Source organism: Ooceraea biroi, chromosome 1, assembly GCF_003672135.1.
Source record: "Ooceraea biroi isolate clonal line C1 chromosome 1, Obir_v5.4, whole genome shotgun sequence".
NCBI classification, from domain to species: Eukaryota; Metazoa; Arthropoda; class Insecta; order Hymenoptera; family Formicidae; genus Ooceraea; species Ooceraea biroi.
Window position 1 is genome coordinate 21503434 of NC_039506.1, and position 20363 is coordinate 21523796.

General features: G+C 44.8%; 4 protein-coding genes across 5 annotated transcripts; 1 reads left to right on the forward strand and 3 right to left on the reverse strand.

Moving 5' to 3' along the window:
- Window positions 1-181: 181 nt before the first annotated feature.
- Window positions 182-2602, forward strand: LOC105278505. Its single transcript, XM_020031344.2, has 8 exons — window positions 182-271; window positions 360-444; window positions 701-813; window positions 1257-1406; window positions 1492-1540; window positions 1624-1817; window positions 1944-2181; window positions 2427-2602. The coding sequence occupies exons 1-8, from the start codon at window positions 182-184 to the stop codon at window positions 2600-2602; spliced, it is 1095 nt and encodes a 364-aa protein (XP_019886903.2).
- Window positions 2603-3419: 817 nt separating this feature from the next.
- Window positions 3420-5891, reverse strand: LOC113562266. Its single transcript, XM_026971092.1, has 3 exons — window positions 5754-5891; window positions 5136-5464; window positions 3420-4041 (listed from the first exon to the last, which is right to left on the reverse strand). Exons 1-3 carry the CDS (start codon window positions 5889-5891, stop codon window positions 3420-3422), a joined length of 1089 nt encoding a protein of 362 aa, XP_026826893.1.
- A 1034-nt stretch (window positions 5892-6925) lies between these two features.
- LOC105278504 (extensin) lies at window positions 6926-15434 on the reverse strand. 2 transcript variants are annotated; one of them, XM_011337643.3, is made up of 15 exons: window positions 14961-15434; window positions 14747-14879; window positions 14525-14638; window positions 14332-14453; window positions 14049-14245; window positions 13822-13970; window positions 13648-13713; window positions 13410-13567; window positions 12352-13323; window positions 12041-12268; window positions 11888-11943; window positions 10473-10576; window positions 8679-8723; window positions 8347-8568; window positions 6926-7949 (listed from the first exon to the last, which is right to left on the reverse strand). In XM_011337643.3, the coding sequence occupies exons 1-15, from the start codon at window positions 15000-15002 to the stop codon at window positions 7678-7680; spliced, it is 2880 nt and encodes a 959-aa protein (XP_011335945.2). In that variant the 5' UTR covers window positions 15003-15434; the 3' UTR covers window positions 6926-7677. The 2 variants fall into 2 exon arrangements, with proteins under 2 accessions (XP_011335945.2, XP_011335946.2); XM_011337644.3 differs by lacking the exon at window positions 8679-8723.
- An 898-nt stretch (window positions 15435-16332) lies between these two features.
- On the reverse strand, window positions 16333-20021 carry LOC105278503 (BTB/POZ domain-containing protein 1). The gene is made up of 6 exons (XM_011337642.2): window positions 19411-20021; window positions 18571-19260; window positions 18294-18453; window positions 18006-18163; window positions 17677-17911; window positions 16333-17584 (listed from the first exon to the last, which is right to left on the reverse strand). The coding sequence occupies exons 1-6, from the start codon at window positions 19722-19724 to the stop codon at window positions 17423-17425; spliced, it is 1719 nt and encodes a 572-aa protein (XP_011335944.1). The 5' UTR covers window positions 19725-20021; the 3' UTR covers window positions 16333-17422.
- Between the last annotated feature and the right edge of the window lie 342 nt (window positions 20022-20363).

The window sequence follows — 20363 nt, forward strand, 5'->3', positions numbered from 1 at the left end:
GGTCCGCTCGCGTTTTACAGCTCACCTTGTATACTCAGCTCGTCATAAAAGCCAGTTACCGCACTGAAAGTTGGCAAGTTTTGCACATATATTTTCGCGTTATATCGCATCGCCCTGCGAGATAAGAGAGAGAGCCGATGAATTCAAGTATAACTATGGCTGCGAAGCAATAATCACGAATATGAACGCCCTGCTCCAGAAACACCAGGCCAGACACGTGTACAGAGTCCCGGAAGGACTGAGCGAGCTGTGCTCCGACATCGCACGCGAGGTTCGTCCTATGAAATCGTTATTTGACTTTACCCTCCGGTTTCCTCGTCACGTCAAAGGACGATTAAATTATTATCTGATCCGTGAAGGTTCTGCGCTCGCAACCGAGGAACATTTATTGCTTCGTCGCAGATTACGTAGAAGCGCTCTTGATGACACGGGAGAACGCGAAAGGTATCAGCATCTGTCGTTTGCAATCTCTCTGTCGCGATATCATCGAACGTCTTACGATGTCAATTGCAATTTGCGTGCGTGTACGGTAACGCCGCTCGATAGCCCATAAATGATTTTATGTAAATCCTAGGATTGCGGAAAATGATTAAGCTGCTTGCGCGTGCACGCGAGCTGTGATCGCGTGAACGGCTACAATCGCGCGGCGTTACGGATCACGTCTTTAATCCACCGTTTAATCGTGGAAATCGCATCTCAGTCGCGGTGAGAGTCGTAAACAATATCCTGCTGGGAAGCCAAGCGATCGTGGGCATACTTCACCGCAGCGGCCTGAGTCTGGAGCAGATCATCTGCGCCGCGCCCAGGATTCAGGTATAGGATTTATCATCGCGTGCCGGACGGGGATCCGGCGCAGTTAAATAATATTTCAGGAGGTTTCCTCCGCTCTGTCGTTTTCCCTCCCTCTGCTTTTCCGTTCGCAGAAGGCATTCCGCGCGTACTTGGACGCGGTAGACACGCGAGCGGTACAGGTGTGCGAGGGTAATTACACGGTGAATTATGTAGTAAAACAATTTCGCGGTGGGTCGAGTAAGAGAGAAACTACTCCGTTTCAACCGCAGACGCAACCTGCGACGAAAAGTGCAAGGTATCCCTCCAGAGCATCCTGCAGGCGAGCGGAGTCTCGCTGGAACAGGCGGAGAAGGCCGCCACGATAATACAAGTGATTAATTACGTATCTATGTCATGCTACGGGTTCTGATGGACCTGTCGCGTTCCAAACGTGGAAAAATCAATTCGTCTTCGTTGTCGATCAGGCCGCTTTCCGCGGGCACTACGAAAGAATGTTGCTGAACGAGTCCCAGGGCTTGGTCCAGTGGCAACGAGCGGCGACGAGGACTCTTGAGATCCTGAGGAAGGCCGGAGCTACGCAGGCGAAAGCGTCAAGAGCCGCGATTTTGATACAAGTACGCTATATCGCTGCCGATATACTGCGTATTCGTTGTTACATCTTGATATTCATCGTATCTTGATGATTTTCGTCTCGCACAGGCTACTTATCGCGGCTACTACACGAGGAGGAATCTGAAAATGAAGATGAGTAAGCTTGCTCAATAGTGCTGTCTTTGGCGGTTTCGACACGTCGGGAACGCTTACGAAATCGTTCTCAATGGTTGTTTGTAGTGCAGGCTGCTACCGCGTATTCACCAGAGCAGAAAAAGGATGAAGTGGATGTGATAGAGCCAGAGGAGAAAAAGGATGAAGTGGACATGATAGAGCCAGAGGAGATTGTCCAAGCGGTGGCCTGGCTGGACACGATATACGAGGATTCAGGATTGACGCTGCCGAGAGCCCATGAAGCCGCTTCTATCATCCAAGTGAATAAATTGAGCAACGGAAATTACGGCATTTCATACCGTCATCGATAATTTGTGAAACAATTTCTTTTGCAAGACCGATAAACGGCCGAAATACGGCGATAATAATCAAGTAAACTTTTGCAGAAAGCTTACAAGCAATATCACCAGAAGAAGAGCGACAACGTGCCGCGGGAAGAATCGACCAAGTCGATGGTGGCGGGAGCGCTCATCAAAGATCTACACGAGAGGATCTTCGACGAGGTCATGAGGTGGGAGGAGATCCCCACAGAATTCGGAAATCGCGAGGACTTGACGAAGACCGCGGAGGAACTTCGGCGTGCCTTTAATGATCGGCTGACGCGCGCTCGTATGGCACAGGAAGGTGTCATGAGTTTTACAGCTTTTATAAAATGCATAATAGTCACTCTATTAGAAATATCGCAGTGATATAAATCATCAAAAATTTTCAATTTTTTTATAAAGAGAGCATGATTCCTTCAAAAAATGAAATTAAATCAATTATTTTATATTACATTAATTTATATTATTCAAATTAGTATAAAATGAGAAAGACAGAAAGAAAGAATCATGTTTTTCCGTTTATTATGCGTCCGAATGTGTAAACAGAATATGAGGAAGAGGACGAGGAGGAAGGAGCCGTTCGTTTGGAAGATCCCAACGAATCGAGACCGATAAACGACGCTACGTACTTGGACAATGTGACGAAGGATCAGGAGGAAGGTCGAGGGATCGAGGTGGAACCGGGACGTGACGAAGGAACAACTGCGTACGTGCGGGATTAGAAAGGGTGAACTCTTTCCGCGGAGGAGAGGAGCGGCGCGGATACGGCGGAACTCTTCCTAGAGGCGATCCTTCCCGGACGAGCCAATTAACAACGCGGAAGTTGCGGGCAGACAGTGCGAAAGAAGAAACGAGACGGCGGGGTGCACAAAGGGTGCAGCAAACGAAAAACTGTCTCTGGAGGGCAGTGGTCGCCGAACTCGCCGGAGACAACCGCGGCGGCGGTGGTTTTTAACGCACGTGCTTACATCCGATAATTCCGTTAACGTGGTGGCCCTTTTACAGTTTTAACATTTCCCTGGATGGAAAGTGGTGCACCTCCTTCACCTTCTCTCCAGCACGCGTGTTATAAGCGCGAAACGAGCTAGAACTGTGTGTCCGCCCGTGTAACGACGTTAATTTCATTCGAGCGATGCGAGTTAAAACCGCTTGCTTCACGGACTCGGCCAAATTTGATTTGCATAATTTTTATTCTCGAGCGTTTAGCATTTTAATACTCAGCTACATTATTTCGCGTCTCGGTACGGCGGGCAGGTACCATCCCGTGAAAGAGGATTCAATTGTCGGAATGCGGAACGCAACAGAAAGCGCAACAATTTTGCTGGAGTTTTCTCGCGCGCCGCCCGTGTGCGCGCAGCATTGCCGCTCCAATAAAGAATCAGATTAAGAGGCAAAAGTTGAGATGAATTTTAATTTCACCCCAATTCCAGCAATTTTGCGCGCGCGAACGTTAACGTCGGGAATAACTGGAAGACGGAAAAATTGATGTCGAAAAAGACCGTGTAAAGAACCGCGACGTGTTTACGAAACGGAATTGAATCAGAAGGTACGTCCACAAGGCGCTCGACTTGAGCAGCAGCGGGTCCCGTTCAAAGGGCACTTGAATTGGTCGTATTCACCCTCCGGCGGAGCCTGTCGACATCCACGATCTCTGCACGCCCTCGCGGTGTCGCAACCCTCGCAATGTCTAACGCGGCAAACGTGTTTGACGCTCGCAGATTCCTCGTGCGGAACCGCGTTCGCGTTTCCGCGCGGCGATTCTCGCGGCTGATCGATGGCCTCCGAAGTCTGCGATTTGTTCTGCGACTTGTCCTTACAGTTGTCCTTCGCGCATCTTTTAGCGCGACTTTTCCTGCTGGTTTTGTATTTTTCCGCGAGGATGCACATGGAGTCCTTGTGATTGATAACGGCCACATCGTCGTCGTCCTCTTCATTGTCGTCGCCGTCGTCGTTGCCGACGTTCTCCTCCTCGTTGTCGTCATCGTTGTCGCTCTCGTCGCGCACGAGCTCATCGTTCTCCTCACAAGCGACGGATATTATTCCGGGGTAGTTCTTGGAGCTGCACTGCCGCGCGTACAATCGACCATCCTCGCCTCGCATCTGTTCCCGCCAGCTTTTGTGCTGAGCTTTCCCGCCGGAGATCCCGTACGACGTCTCGCATCTGCAATACGCGACGCGTGCGATACGAGAAGTGTGAATTAAACAGAGATTGCGGTCGCGGTATTATCAGATTTTACCCTCTCGCTTGCACCTCATTCCTTGCGAGTCATTTTCCGAAATGCTTCGCACAAAATCTGAAGGCGCGTAATGATCGTTTTTCTCATTTTGAATAAAATATTATTTTAATATTACTTAATACTTTGTACATTCATTTAAAGTCAACTTAAATTTATTAAATAATGTTAAAAAAATACGATTTAATATATATAGTATTCTAATATTTAAACAAATTTCTTAATATTGATTTTATTATAATATAAATTCATTTCTACTAACTCGTTTGCGTTCACAAAGGAGTCATCGCGCTGCTGACAGCAGCAATGCCAGTGAAAGCAATCACGATGATGATCATGGTGATGATGACAGCTATCGCATGACGGTCTCAACAGATCTACGGAGGACTCCTGATATTGACACTCGCAATGGTATCGGCAGGTCGAATCCGCGGTTTTCTGACAATGCTTCCTTGAAGCATCCAGCTTCGTCCAGTCCTCAATAATCGGACCGTGTGTATCACCAGAAACGACGTCTTCCTCTGTGTTATCATCAAAATCGACGGATGTTTCGTTCAACGCAAACTCCTTGCTTCTGTCCCCCGAAGAATCACCACACGCGATCTTGTCATTTCTCTCGCGAGGCGCGTAATCGTGCAGCAGCTTTGTCACGTCCAAGCTCGGACACGGCTTTGACGAGCAACGCGCTTTACGATGATAACAGAATGTCGCATAAACAGATTGCGGAATGCATCCTGCTTTAACAGCTTCACCGTTCACCGTTCTCGATGTTACATCACACCTGAAGAAGAAGGGCAATTTTAAAATTCCACTAAAAAGAGCGCAGCACATTGCGCTCGTCTTTTTCATCGCGCAACCGGTCTCGCGGCGGTCGAGCAATTAATCGTAAAATTTTATGACACCAACGCGGTGAAAGAGTAGCGATCATCATCAGCTCATTTGCTGAGTGTGCGGGAACTCGCAGAGAAATAAAGGAAGCAGCATTTCCGGCAATCGAGAAGTCGCGAATGCAAGAGCGAACCTGTCCCGCTCGGCCGGTTTAGCGAACTCATTTTTGCGATCGGCACTCGACGCTATCACAGACTGGTCGCACTCTCGGCCTGGCGCGACATCGACTGTGTCTCCGCCGCTGCAATCGTTCCGCAACTCCGAAATGTCTTCAGCAACGTTCCTGGTCCGGCAGCAACTGCAGCCGATCGAGCCCTCCTCGCTGCAGGAGCGATCGTGATCGCGGCACCGCACGCTCGCCGGACAGATGTGATCAGATCGGGAGCTGTATGCGCGTCTCACCAGCGAGGCGCTCGATCTCGCTTGATTAATGGGCCCTTCGCGGGTCGTCGTGGTTTCCGCCTGGAAAGGCGCATCCGTCAGAGACACGTTAACAAATCGCCCTTGGTGCGTCACATTGACATGCAGTCGCGGATGCGAGTCACGAGCACGCGGTTCCAGTCTATGTACTAGGCATTAGACAATTTATTATATGTGAACCGGACGTAGAAAGGATCGTTAGTAAAAAAGAATAGTGAAGCGTAAGAATTGCAAGATGACAACGCAAGAAGAGATTCGATACTCTCGGATCTTCCTCGTTACTTTTGCTGTTACGCGGTCATGCCTTTGCTGGAGAGCTGCCTTCTTTTGCGGGCGATTCTCTTGGGTTCCCCTTGGCGCGTTCGAGTGCGCTATCCAGGCCGAAATTCTTCGGAAATTTGCGACGGGCACGTCGGAAAGCGATCGCCGCCGCTACAAGCTGATGAGACGACGACGGACAAAGCGACATTACTGAAAAGCGATTATGGCTCGCGCTGCGAGCATCCCTCTGATGTGGTAACCGCTTCGGGAGACGGGGATCCTGGAAATTCGACCAGCTGAGGTGCGCAAATGTGCCTCTCGTCACTGCTCCGTTGCCCAACGAAGCGCAAAATATTTCGTACACGGAAGGTTACTGTGATCAATCGATACTCTGCAATCGACGCGTGTAATTTGTCAATTCGCGCACGGCATCATGCGATCGCGTTACCTCTATCCGTGACTTGATTCAACAATCGCATCGAACTTTAGCACGAACTTGCAGAGCACTTGCGAGATCATATTATATCTTCAAGAATTTTTTGTATCAACATGTTTTAAGCATGTTTTAATTAAGTACAATCTTTCAAGCAAAGCTATATATAATATAACTAACAAAATGTATCACCAAAGATCTGATAGCATCCCATCATTCTGTTCCGAAAATTCAAACTTTGATCTAGCCTTTATCATCTCACCGGAAATTATCACAACAGCAGTGCTTTAACGTCGCGAATGAGGATTAACCCGCAATAAGGACTCGTTTCTGGTCTTTCGCTTTCGGGGAAGGACTTCGCCGCAATGGCGCATAACACGCTTCGCTACCCGGCGAATCGAGCCACCCCGAAGCATCGGATAGCGGCAGCGGAGAATCCGACGAGAGCCGCGAGTTTTCCGACGTAACAGCTGGCGGATCGTCAGATCCGGATAACGAGCGAGTCCTGCGGGGCCGGCGGCGGCTTTATCGAATTTGTATCGAGCGGAATTTCGCTGCTCCGCTGCGCACCCCTCGTCTCGTCATCGTCCTGAAACACGGATGCCTCGGTTGAGGATTTGATCCGCCGCTCCTCGCTTCCCGCACCCGCGCCGACCCGGCGGCGTTTAACGGGGCTAATTGCGACGATTGCTCGCCCTGCAAATGGAAACGGTGCGGTTTTACCGCTGTTTGCCGGTGCCGAAAAACGCCGGCCGATTTCGTTTCGCACGCGCGCGGGGCAGAGGATCGTCGATATTCAGCCTGCCTCGTTCAATTGGCAATAACGATTTATTATTGGTTCTTGCATAAAAAAATCGCATATATCGCGCAATACATGTACATGCCTATCTAGTCTAGAAGTACATAATGGAAAGATGATACACGTTTTCGTTGGGAGGAAAGATGAGACAATGTAATGTGATTATTACTCGCGTGCGAATACGAAACAGGTGGTCATCGGTGAGTGCGCGATGACGGAACTATCCGACCGAAGTAATAACGCTGTTATCTTTCTCGGCGATTACGTGTACGTATCTACTGCACTGTACAAGTCACGCTCGCTGCGTATCAAGAACGAGGCGCGCAATTAAGTAACTGATCGCGCCGAGTTGGAGTTTATTTTCATTATGTAATCACGCGCTTAGCACTTCTCTTTGTCCTATAGTATACGCGATTCGAATATATTGTACAATATATAAATATTTTTCAAAACATGTACATATTTTTACATAGTCGATAATTTGTCTCGTCGAGAAAGAGATTGTTCAATCGTAACAGCTACATTAAGAGGATCATTATAGTACAAATAGATCATTAAATCGTAATAATTTAAGGAACAATCAAGCGCAGATGCGTAACGTGATTTCGAATCGCTGCTCGTATCACACGTGGCTTCATCATTGTCACATTATTGCGCTTTCGTTGAACGCCGGAAACTGCGTCGCATCCGATAAGTCCGCATTTTTGACGATCGCCGTCAAGGTACCGGAACAAGGAGCACCGCTGCGGCTTCGCAGCTTTCTCAGTTCATCCACGGTGGACAGGACGTTGGCGGCTGATATGTCTGCGAGATTGGCACCTGATAATGCTGCACCGCCTGCGGGGGGTGTTGCGGCCGCGGCTGCTGGTGATGCGGCGGCGGCGGTGGCGGCGGATTGCAGATGGACTGCATCAGCGGATGCGCGTTGTAGGGCGGCGGCTTCGTCGTGTACGGCGGCATCTGATTGTACTCGACACCCAATGATTGCTCCAACACGGCGTTTTGAGTTGGAGAACGGTTGCCGTCAACGGGACCTGAGGACACACGATTCATCCATATTATCATTCTTAAGCGACTTTGACTACGGCTTGGAACATTGCGTGTCGCAATTTGACGAATTACGGCAAACGTGTTTATAATCAAAAACCTGATATAAGTAATTGTAAAAGACTGAAGAAGAAGAAATATGTATCATATCTAAAACTGTTATTCATCAAAATAATTTAAGATTATTTAGAAGATATTATTAAGATTATTTAAAACTATTTAAGAATTATTCAAAAAATATAATATTTAATGGAATTTTAAAAAAATATTTGAAAATGCCAGATAGAGAAATATTTAATAATTAACAAGAATAATTAATAATTAATAAGTTATTAGTTAAGTACAGATATCATACGCGCGAGGATGATGAATAAGATTGCCTACCTCTCGGCCTGATCTGAGGTGGAGGCATGTTGATAGGAGGCAATCCAGGACAGACTGCTGGAGGTTCCCCGTCCCTCGGTATCGGTGGTGGTCTACCCCAAGGGACCCTCACAGGATGATGATTCTGCCACGGCGCCTGCGGCGAGGGCGGAGGCGGCAGGGGCGGTGGACCGTTTCCGACGTGGATATTCCCAGATTCCGCCATTACGTTCTGCTCATTTCCTACTCGCAAAATAGATCACGCGCTGCAGTTTATGCCACGGACATGGGGAATATTCATTTTTTTATGCATACAATCGTGTACAATGCCGTATCGCGTAGGCCCGACATACCTGAAGCTAATCCACTGGCTTTCTGGTCCAAGTTCCTTTTTTCACCTAAACGATTAAGAGGAATGATATGAAGAGAAAGATACGACATGTATTCTTAAGTATGCACGCATAACGTAATGTCGCATTTAACATGGTGGATTACGCGATGGAATATTGTAGTAACATAACAAACTGAAAAGTTCATTATGTTCAACGGAACGTAATTGATATCTCGACGATTCCAACCCGTGACCGTGAACGCAAAATACAAAAGCGAACGAGTCTTCTAAATTTAGATGCAAATCTAATTGCAAGGCAATTAATGTCACATCCGCATTACGAGAGGACTGCCGCCGGTTTTCATCTGCTGCTTGTAAGACATCACTGTAGCAACAATAATAATAAGGAGAAATTTAGTCCTCTAAACTCGGGTCTAATCTCATGAGATTAGACTTGGATAGTAATTGGGACAATATGTCATGCCGTTAACCATTGCCAAATTAGCGGAGCATTTTAGCGATTGCTACTAGAGTCTGAAAGCAAGCAACGCAATTTTTCAATCTCGTATCGTATATCGGATAGTTATCGGTTTCACTAGGAATTTGAAGCTTCTTATCAGTTATATACATATATCCTATCTGCAAAGTAAATTCTTATTCGTTAAAACTACATTCTTCAGATCTCTCTTCTCGCACTTTCCATTATGCAACTGCTCAGGCCTTCCACTGCAACAAAAAACACGATACGATAAACTGTTATCATTCGATGGCAAATTATCGTTTTCGTATTTTGTTTAAATGCAATGGTCATCTGTATCCTTCCTGGGCAGTACAATCGGACGGCGACGCGTTTTTACCTGAGGAATACAAAGGTCCAAGATACACGGAGAACGAACTTAAAGGTAGTAATATTTTAAAAATATACATATGTGTGAGAAAAGACAGGTCTTGTATAACAGAATCCTAATAACAGTAAGCATGGTTAAATGCCAGACAAAGAAACACTGAAATGGAAAATCGCAGGTTACACTTGCATCTGAAAACGCAGATTTATTGAATAAAAAAGGCACTATATATGGAAAAAAAGCATTGAAATTAATATACTTGGGACACACACGCACGTATCATCGCGATTGTACATATGTATGTAACACGTGCAGTGCGCAGAGTTTTTGGTCTGGTCTAAAATAATAATAATAAAAAATCTTTGAGGATAACCACGTATCAAAAGCGTTCTATGTGATGAGATCGCAATAATCCAAGATTACGTTATGCCGGACGTCCGTCTCCGCAGATATCCCCTCAACAAATCACAAAAAGCAATTCGCTAATAATAAGATGTAAATCAAAAGATCAAGAAAAGTTTATATATATAATATATATACACACACATATATATTATATATATATATACACACACACAAACATATATTATATATATGTATGTATGTAAAATTATGCTTACCAGAAAATGTTATTTACATTAATAGTATACTACAGTCTAAGAGTATTAAGAAAACAATGCTGGACACCTGTACTTTTAAAGATTTAATTATTCTCCTGATTATATATTACACATTATATTTCTAGACATTACATTTCTACATGTAGATTATTAACAAAGAAGTATGAATCGCCAGCAAGAAAATTGTATTCGGGAAGGAATTCGAATTACGCGATCAGAGAACGTTCCTCGAGAATGCAATTTTTCCGCTGGCAATTTTTCGTATCTTCTCTATATACATATCACCACCTATTGTCCTATTTCCACAAGGTATCCAACACTTTTTCGCGCTAAATACTCTTAGTTACAGACCTGGATGTGGAGGTGGCATTAGCATCTTGTTTCGATCTCCATGTGGCACGCCCGCAGGTGTGGGTGACGGACCGTGCACGAGTTGCTGTTGTCGATCACCTTCTCTGCTTAAACAATGCAGGTGCGAATTATTAATTCCAAAGTAAACGGTTCATACTTTTCAAGCATTAAGACAAAAATCACCTGATGCACACCCTCGGATACTTCTGAAATATGGAAAATATCTGGTCTCGCCAGATACCATAGTTAATGATGTCGGAACTTACGTTACAACGTTCTTGGGAACGTAATCGTAATGTCGCGAGACATTACGACGTACGTTCAAATAATCGTTTTAGCCGCTGTTATAGCTGCAAAGTAGCAACTATGTACCGTGTCGCATTCCGCCTCTTTTGGCTCTTACCGCTTATACTAAGAGAACACATAATTAGTGATTCTGGCAAAAGCTGTACCTGATGATTCCGACGTCTTAGAGTCATGGATGGACATGAGGAAAATGCAAGTTTATTATTATCTTTACACTCCGTGCAAAGATAATAAAGTTGTTCCAAAATAAGCAAAGTACGATTGTACATAAGTCAAAGAAAGAAACGATGTTTTGTGAAAGAGCGAGATATATCCATGATTACAATTATCGAATATTGACGAATAACATGAGGAATTCAGACTTTCTACGAAATTAAAAACTGTTTGCAAACACGGGAAATTTAATATTTTATTTTGGAAAATAATCGATATGGATATATCTGGATCTTACAACCAATAAAGATCTTGTCTACAATTATTGATTTACAAGATTCAGGAATCGCAGTGATACATCTATGAATAAAAAAAAACTTATTGCAAAAAGTCTCATGTAGCATTTAGATTGTTATTTTTATACTTTTTAACATTATTGCAATGCCTCATAATACTAGAATAGACTTTCTATAAACAGGACGACAGAATGGCTTACATTTTCTTCATGTAATTCTACAATAATCTATGTATAAATTTGCGTTTGCTACAAGTGAAGCGTAAGCGATTTGAAGCATTCGTTTCTTTAACGATAATTTCTCTTCGACAAAATTCTCTCTAATTCTCGATTAAAATTCGACATCCACATTTACGCTACAGTAGCCTACGATTCTGGAAATTGTCAGTTCTTTTAGTAACACGAATTTTACGCTTGGTAGACCCTTCCAAACGTACATGCTCTTTTCCATTCATGGTCTACCAAGAGAGGTATCGCTAAACATGTGAAATTATTACCAAAGTTACACAGTAAATTATGTACTTCTTGTATCATGCAAGAATGGAATGTACATGATTTGTACAAGGAGTACATAACGTAACTTTATTAAATTTACATTAATACATATGTCGCAGCGTCTCTTGCGTATGCGTAAAAAGTAATTGTGCAATTGTCGACTTACCCTGTGCCGTGGCGTTGCGCAGGTAGCGGAGCGCATTGATACGGCGGCGGTGGTTCCTGCGATGCATATTCAAAGGGGATTTGCATGAATACCATATGCGAATGCCGTCCCATCGCGCACACTTTAACTTGGCACAACTCTACGGTACTTTACCTGACCTCCCTCAACGTCCGAGAATCTTCGCTTTACGCCGTGTGATTTCTGCTGCTCCGGCGAATCGGGCTTCTGATCGAACTGCTGATGCGGCGGCTGCATCGTATAATGCACCTGCGTCGGTATGTGGCCGTTCTGATATTGTATGTGCTGCGGATGATACTGTATCTGGGCTTGCGGGGGCGGAGGTACATTATGAAGAGGTATATTTTGCGGCGGCATTTGCATCTACGAGCAATTAAACACAAAATTAAGTGTCGTCCACGAGAACAACGAGAAGCAACGAGATGCCGGATGCACGTCATTGTTACCTGCAGCTGTCCCTGCGGCTGCGGCATCTGCTGCGGCGGCTGCTGCGCCTGATACAACCACGGCGCGGCATTCTGCGGCGGCGGTGGTTGCGTGGGTGGCGGCACGCTGGTCAGAATGTTCATCGAGTTCGGCATCTGGCCGATCGACGGCGGCGGCACGATCTGCGGTGGCGGTACTGGTTGCGGTAACGGTCCCTGCTCCACCGCTGGACCCTCCTGCTGATGCTGAATCTCGCTGCCAGGCGGGAGCGGCGGCTGCGCGTGATGCTGCGGCGACTGAGCGTTTGGCACTAGGAACGTCTGTGCGGACGGCGGCGGCGGCACCTGCAGATGGAACGGCGGCGGGTGGCCCTCGAACTGCGGCGGTATTATGTGCTGAGCAACTGCCTGCGACTGCTCGTGATTCTGCTGCAGCTGCGGCGGTACGATCGGCTCGCCGGGCTGCAGAACGAACTGCGTCTGCGACTGAGACGTGGGAGACGCTTGCACCTGCTGATACTGTATCTGATAGGTCTGCGGCACGGGCGGCGGCGGTTGATTCGGCGGAAAGTTGGGCGGCGGGAAGTGTAGGTGTAACAGGGGAGGCGGAGGCGGTTGCTGCGTAATATTCAGAGGCGCGGCTGCGGGCGGCGGTTGCTGCAGATTGACATTGACAGTCTCGATGATGCCCTGCGACGGCGTGGCGGGCCGTTGCACCGCACTCGGCTGCGTATACACGTAGGAGACCGCGCCGCTCGCTGGCGCGTTGCCGCTCGTCATGAAGCTAGGCTGCGCCGGGCCCTGCGGCGGTGGCTGGCTCATTACGTACATTTGCGCGACGGGCTGCGGCGACGACTGCGATCCCGGTTGAATACCTTGGATTTGCAACGGCTGACCGGGATGTATCTGGTACTGAACCTGACTAACTGTTGACGGCGGGCCGATCAATTGTACCTGTCCGACCGGCGGCGGCGGCATGAAGGTCTGTATCTCCTGCAAACAGAAGATATTCGTATTTGCGTTATAAGATTTCCTCGCGGGGTGATGTAAAACGCTTGATCAAAATTTCAGCCGCGTACCTGAGCTTGCGGAGGTGGAACTAACGGTCCAGAATGAGGCGGTATATGCACTCCCGGAGGAGGAACCGACACTCCAGGTCCCGGATTACCAGCCACAGTAGCTGTGAGAATTGTTGCGGGCAATGTTACAACATTACTTTGCGGATGTTGCATAATATCTGTTAAAAGTTCGAAGTTCGCTTGAGGAAAAAATATCAATTGCGCAATATCCAATTATAAGTGCACGATTCGTACGTACCTTGATGCTGTATCGTGACTACATTCGGCTGGCCTAAAGTACCGATGTTCATAGTTTGAAACTGGGCTGTAAATGGAAAAGAATTATTTTATTTATTGTATCATAAATAAGAAATTCTTTTAATTATAATATTTAATTATAAAATTATTATATTCGACATTTTAATAAACGTACTTTGCGGTATTTGCGATTGCTCTATTACTTGCTGAGGTTGTACCGGTGGCGGTTGTTGTTGAATATAAGTTTGCAACTCGGACTGTATCGTTTGTATTAGATTGATGGCCAGTTGCTTCGCGTTCTGCAGTGCCTCTGGCTTTGGATGTCTATAAACAGGAATGATATCTTATCAATCGCACCTTATCATCGGGCGATACCGAATGACATAATTTTTGCAGTCTTACTCTATATACAGATGAAGTGGCTCTGGAGATTCCGCTCCTAAAACTGGATCGATAAACTGAGATCCCCGACCCTTTAAAGTCACATTTGCACCTGTTTCACCCCTAATATACAACAAATTCGCGTCACCAGCGCCTAATATACGTCCACGTAAATCAAAGCCTTGTGGTGCATTCTCGATACCAACACAGATCTTTTCCTATTAATTTGTAGATATCAGATCAGTCAATATCACGCAAAAAGTCTGTTGCAATGAGATGAGAGATATAAAACAAAAACACTTACTACAGTTGTAACTCCGGAATGTAAACTCATAAGGGGTGGTGGAGCATTTGTGAACCTGCTTGGCCTGTTTAAGGAACTTTGATGTTCCGTCTTAATTATTTCGTTGATTTTTTGTATCGCCACTGTTAAATGAAACAACCATTAAGCATGGATCTCTATCGGTAATACTACAAAAACTAAACGATCCACTTACAATCGACATTGTGTTTGGCATGGCCTTGTATGTAAAGATACAGTGGCCTCTCATTTGGACAACGCAGCTTCTCCTGTTCTGTCATAAAACGCCCGCGTGTTGACACGGTTGCTCCTGCAAATTGACGTAATGTAAAATATCAACAAACACATGTGAATTGTTACCAGGCATAACATAAAAGTCCACATTTTATATGCATCTTAGATTAGATTGAAAATATACCCGAATACGAATTGATCTCATCCTGTATGTAACCCTTGGTGAGCAACGTTCTAGCGCTGGGTGGCGTCTCGTTGATCTCAAACTCCGATGTATATGTCTCTCCATTTTTGAAAGCTGCATTCGACGCTGTTATCTAAGAACGCGCGTAAGTATTATATTTCAAGAAAAGAAAAAAGGAATGCGCTTGCGAATGCAGCCGTTGCACGTGCATTACCTTGTTGTTGGAGTCAGAACCCCTCAATTTTCCCTTAGCCATAGAGACGAGATGTACACTACTGGACGTAACACGGCAATCCTCATGACTTCGACATTCCCACGAGCTGCTGGATGAAAATTCAATGAGAAACCAATCACGCCGATAATCGCGCGCAGGGGGCTACGCTTTCTGTCAATACGGGCCGCGAAATTCCGCCGAACGTCAAACGGATCGCGAATCCGCGAAACGACAGGTTATGTTTCGACACGTAAAACGGAGAGCTCGCGCAGATCACGCTCACATTACGGAACGCGTAGCTACTTCACTTTTCAGGCTGCAGACCGCCTTAAAACGAGCAATGATCACATACTCAGCGGACTGGCGGCTAAATGTTATTTACGAGGCAACGAAGTATCCTGTGTCAATCGACTGTGCGAATCACTCAATCGTGACTAACGCTACTGGGTCACAGTGTATACAGCAGCGCAACTCCCCGTTGGCGGCTTCGATGGCAGCTCGCGACGCTGGTTTACCGGAATTAATTAAAGCCGCTAGCCAATACCTCGAATTTTTCATACATTTTCCTTCCGATTGCCCGTTACCAATATTCAGTTGCTTTTCCTGCTTTTCCTCTTTAAAGTCTGTAGTTCTTCGTTTCCTTTTAGATGCAAGATGTTATGAGTTGACAAAAGATTCGAAATTTCTTCTTTTTCTATGCCTTCAGCTTTTATCTTCTTATCGCGATACAACGGGAGTTTCTTAAATTATATTTTTTAACTTCAGCAAGGATTATAAGGTTATCAATATTGTAATCTTCTTTCCCTCTTTTTCTGTTTAGATACAAATTTGGTTGTTTTACTTTATTTGTTGAGTGGAACAATTTACAATAAAAATAAAAATTTTTAATTGCGCCCGTCGAGTAATATTTGCAAGTAACAAATATATTCCATACGCTATTGAATAGTATCTGAAAAGAAAGACATTATTTTATCCGTTATCGAATTGCATTATGTGAAAATAAAAACGCGGATTGATGCATTATTGACTTGTACAACTACCTCATTTTTCACTCGAGGACAGTGGAGGTTTATAGCGGAATTTTTTGAAACTAATAGAGCGGTGGAGTGATACAAATCGGAACAGACTACTAACAGATGGTATCACAATGCAGGTTTAGTAGCAATAAACTTTTCTTTATTTTCAAGTAACATAATTTCACAATAAATAAATCTTTTTATTTGCAAGTCACTATTCAATAATAATCGGTAATAATAAAGACAAAACTTTCTGCCTTGAAATATTATAATTTAACGATGGAATCTTCAACTAATCTTGAAAAAGAATTATATTGCAATTATGTCTTGCATATTTATTAAAATACCATGCGAGATATTATGGAATAATTTCTTTATTTATGTAACATTGTAATATACACTTTTCACAGTATTAAATATAATCACAAATAAAAATCGTATGTATATGCTATTCCAAGAAAAGTATCGAGTTGGTACATACGTACGTTCATCTCTAAAAGCGCTAAGAATAACATTATTAACTAGAGTAATTTTTGTTAACAAAGGCCAAACTTTAAATATTTTCTTTGATCGAATACAGAAATATGTTAAATTCTGTATTAGAAGTGGAGTTCCGATAAGTAAATCAATGTTGCTTTGTCAGAGAGAAGAATCGATTTCAAGATAGTTTTTTTTTTCTTATTTGTTACTCTTATTCGATATTAATTTTTCGTTAAATTACGGCAACATAATCTACAAGATCTACACTGCTCTGCGCAATGCGACTATCAAAATATACCAACTTTCACTAAAAAATACTTCAACATACTTTAGGCTTTATTGCAGCAATTGTCTTTGCATTGAAGTGCCATTCGCTTAATGTCTCATGATGTCACATAACGTACACATATCCCGAGCAAAATATTTAGGCAAAATTAAAATGTACAGATGATGATCTCAGTTGTACGTGTATGTATGTGTACTTAGTTAAAGATTATTTAACATTATTATATAACTATATTTTTGGTTTGCACAGATCTCAATTAAAACGATAGAAAAATAGATTGTACATCTCCGTTTCTGACCTCTTGCTTGTACAATTAATTAATAATTAACATTGGCTATAGCCGATATATGCTGAAATCATTTTAATATCCAAGTTCTGAAAGACAAGGAATATATTCCATAATACTTGCTGAAAAAGATCGTAATGTACATGTATATAATAATTTATTGATCAATATTGTTCAACCAAAATTATGAGAGAATCTTGAATATTCCTTCGTATTAATTCCTTTAGCACGCCAGTGGATCACTTAAATTAAATCGCTACTCTATGAACGATCACAAGATGTGTAATTGACAAAACTCGGCAAAACCACAGTCTGTACTTTTACAGTCTACCAATTGAATGAATCCTTATGGACAGTCAAGCAAGTACGAGGAATGTCATTTTACATCAAGATATTACGTATAGAAGATAAGCTCAGGAATTTGACCTTTCTCGATGGATGTGCCGTTGTTCTCTCCCATCTCGCTGCTAAACTCGAATTTCACTTTCCCGTTTCCCGAATCGTAATCCATTAACACCGTTTTCAATCCCTTTATGCCGTAATAGGATAGTGGCCCCTGAAATACGAACGAGCATGTCAGACTTTTCAACAACAAATCGCCACTTGTATAATTAGCAGCAATTAAATAAATGCGCAAGATTTAGTAACCTTGAAGGTTGCTGACGCTGTGTAAATCGTATTTGGCAAGATTTCCGCTAACTCTTTAAACATTATCCGATACGTATACTTGGATCCATCACAGCTGAAACTTGTTGTATTCTTAGCTATCACTTTCCCGGACGCGGTGTGAATCAGTTCCATTGTCACGTCGTATATCGCTGGTTTCTGCATACTGCCGTAAACTCCGTAGCCGATAAGAAAGATACGTTTGTCCACGCTAAATCTGAGATTAGCAGTATCGAAAATTAAGATACGTTTATGACGTCGAGCACTACCATCAGTTAAATACGTGTACAGAATTTCAGTCATATCATTACCGAATACGATCGCTGGTTCCAAAATATCCCCACTCGCTTGTGGTATGCTGAAATCTGCACACAGTTTGCTCCTTGCCTGTTATGCTACATCGCGGCACCGTTTGAAATTCCACTGAAGGTTTCGGATTCAATATGAAATATGAAAACAAAGACAGGATCTACAAAATTTATTTGTTAAATCTCACGCAACGGTTCCTGTAAATCTTTTAACGGAAAGTGGAAGATATAACATATATATAGTCATGAAAGAAAATTGAATTAATAGAAGTCGCACTATACGACACTAACCTCGGAATAATTTAACAACCCCGATTGTGCCGCACCCGCCGTAAATTCTTCCTTCGACATGAGCGGGAAGCGAACCAACGACAGAGCGTTGCCTAGAACCAAACGCTGATTCTCCGGAGTGACTGATAACTGTCGTCTAACACATTCAGCCTCTGACCACCTGTATAGAAAAATTCAAATCATCAAGTCAGTGATTAAAACACAAAATCAAGCATTAGGGATGAACAATATATATAGACGGAACAAGAACTGAACATGTTACAATATTATAGCACACCTTAGGACGGCCTGAAATAGTTTTGATTCTCTGACATGAAGAGTATCCCTTTCCAAGACTATCATCAACGTGTCGATGTCGATGTCCGTGAATCCATCCGCGTTGAAGGCTTCAGTCGTAAACCTGTCTATCGTGTCCAGACAGACCGAGGCTAATTGCGGCTCGTCAAACAGACGAGCCTGCGTCAACAGCAGGAAGGCATTGTCGCTGGTTAGATTGGTCTTCAAGAAATCGACGCAATGCTTCTCCAAAGCCGACACCGCATACTTCTTCGCGGTGTACAACGTCGTCATCACAGTTTCAGGATCTATTTGTATCTCATCGGTATATAAAAAAAGTAGCACCGCCAAAAAAGCAGTTGGCTCTACGTCAGGTACTTCTATCTCCGAGGAAGCTGTCGCGAGCGTTCCGTTGAACATTGCGTCGAACACGGCACTTCCACAGGACAAGACTAGTTTGTGGGCTGGTATGCGTTGCTGCTGCGCCCCTCTCCCAACCAGGAAAGTCACGTCGGACAGTATCTCATTGTTGAAGAGAAACGCGATTCTCTCGCGCATCGTCGCCTTTGTACCCTGCCAGTTGTACATGACTGTCGAGGGCTGACCCTGCGCAGGCAAGTTCTCCAGAACAACGTTGCTCTGCGGTCGTCCCTCCAAATACGACGTGTTCGCCGCATTAGTAGGCGGTCGGCTGAAAGATTCAAGAATATACCGATTAAGATATCTCACATAATACCTTCAAAACAATTCAGAAGCAAATAATCAATAGAACACGTGGGAGACCACGTGGTGAACGTTCTGACGTTTGCCGCGGATCGCCCTGAAGTTGCCCACTACTTACTTATCGCCGTTCGAGATGGACGCGTCGTTTCGCGCGACCGTCGAGCTCGTCGGTTGATCCTCGTCGCCGACGAAATTGAGCGCGCGTCGCGTCTGCGACATGATGTCCGCGACGGTGATGTTTCGCAACGGTCCTCGCGAAGAGGACGGAAACGACGATGACGGCCCGGCGCCTCCGTCGCTGCCGGTCGACCTCGTGAGGTCGCCCGCCCTGTTCTCCGTCGCGTCGCGCTCGTCCTCGCGGTGATTCGTCAACCGCAGACTCTGCAGCCTCGACGAGACACAGTCGTCGTCCAGGGTGGCATGCGTAGACATGCTCGCACACGGAACGCGGTACTTGCTCAGATACTGCCCCGTCTCATTTAATCGCGCGGCGACCCGTCGCGTACAATATGTATTCACCGCGCGAGGTTATGTTCCGTTATCTCACTCGCGGCCGCGATCTTCCTCCGAGATACTATCGCTGCCCGGTTTTCGCACGAGCACGCGAAGATGCCGTGGAACGCCGACACACAACGATGATAACTCACTGCACCCTCTTCCTGCCGCAAACTACCGCAAACTGTCATCCGTCCCGCGCAGTGCCGCCCGCATTCGCAGAGCGCACGGCGCATGCGTGGAATAGCTTTGTGTATCCGTGCATTTGAATTATAAATGATGCATTAAATAGGAATTCATTTGTCTAGCTGCACTTTTTGTACCTATTTCGTTTTTTCTCTCTCTCTCTGTTCCGCCGCAAGGACTAAATTTGTACTCATTACGCATTTGGTCTGTTCTTTAGCTGCACTGCTGCTGGTGCAATAAGTTAGAGTGAGAAAATATATACTTATCTCACTTTAACGTATTGCACCAGTTCAGCAGTGCAGGAATAAAAAGCAGACCTCAATAGAGAGCCGAAGGTGCATTGCAGCGGATAATCGAATCGAATCGAAGCTCTGTGATTGGCTCGCCCGC

Bases quoted from the DNA above. Each gene is read 5' to 3' on its own strand.
- LOC105278504 (XM_011337643.3), bottom strand. From the start codon at position 15,002: ATGGCTAAGGGAAAATTGAGGGGTTCTGACTCCAACAACAAG. The intron at 11,944-12,040 runs GTAAAGTACCGT...TATGCATCGCAG, and splicing joins CGGACGTTGAGGGAGGTCAG to GAACCACCGCCGCCGTATCA. The intron at 10,577-11,887 runs GTAAGTCGACAA...TTGTTTAAGCAG, and splicing joins GCGCAACGCCACGGCACAGG to AGAAGGTGATCGACAACAGC.
- LOC113562266 (XM_026971092.1), bottom strand. From the start codon at position 5,891: ATGTCGCTTTGTCCGTCGTCGTCTCATCAGCTTGTAGCGGCGGCGATC. The intron at 5,465-5,753 runs GCAAAAGAAGGC...GCGCCTTTCCAG, and splicing joins GGAACCCAAGAGAATCGCCC to GCGGAAACCACGACGACCCG. The intron at 4,042-5,135 runs GTTCGCTCTTGC...CGCGTATTGCAG, and splicing joins AAACCGGCCGAGCGGGACAG to ATGCGAGACGTCGTACGGGA.
- LOC105278503 (XM_011337642.2), bottom strand. From the start codon at position 19,724: ATGTCTACGCATGCCACCCTGGACGACGACTGTGTCTCGTCGAGGCTG. The intron at 18,454-18,570 runs GTGTGCTATAAT...TTTTCTATACAG, and splicing joins CTATTTCAGGCCGTCCTAAG to GTGGTCAGAGGCTGAATGTG. The intron at 18,164-18,293 runs GTTAGTGTCGTA...TAAATTTTGTAG, and splicing joins GGTTGTTAAATTATTCCGAG to ATCCTGTCTTTGTTTTCATA.
- LOC105278505 (XM_020031344.2), top strand. From the start codon at position 182: ATGAACGCCCTGCTCCAGAAACACCAGGCCAGACACGTGTACAGAGTC. The intron at 445-700 runs GTATCAGCATCT...ATCGCATCTCAG, and splicing joins GACACGGGAGAACGCGAAAG to TCGCGGTGAGAGTCGTAAAC. The intron at 1,818-1,943 runs GTGAATAAATTG...AAACTTTTGCAG, and splicing joins AAGCCGCTTCTATCATCCAA to AAAGCTTACAAGCAATATCA.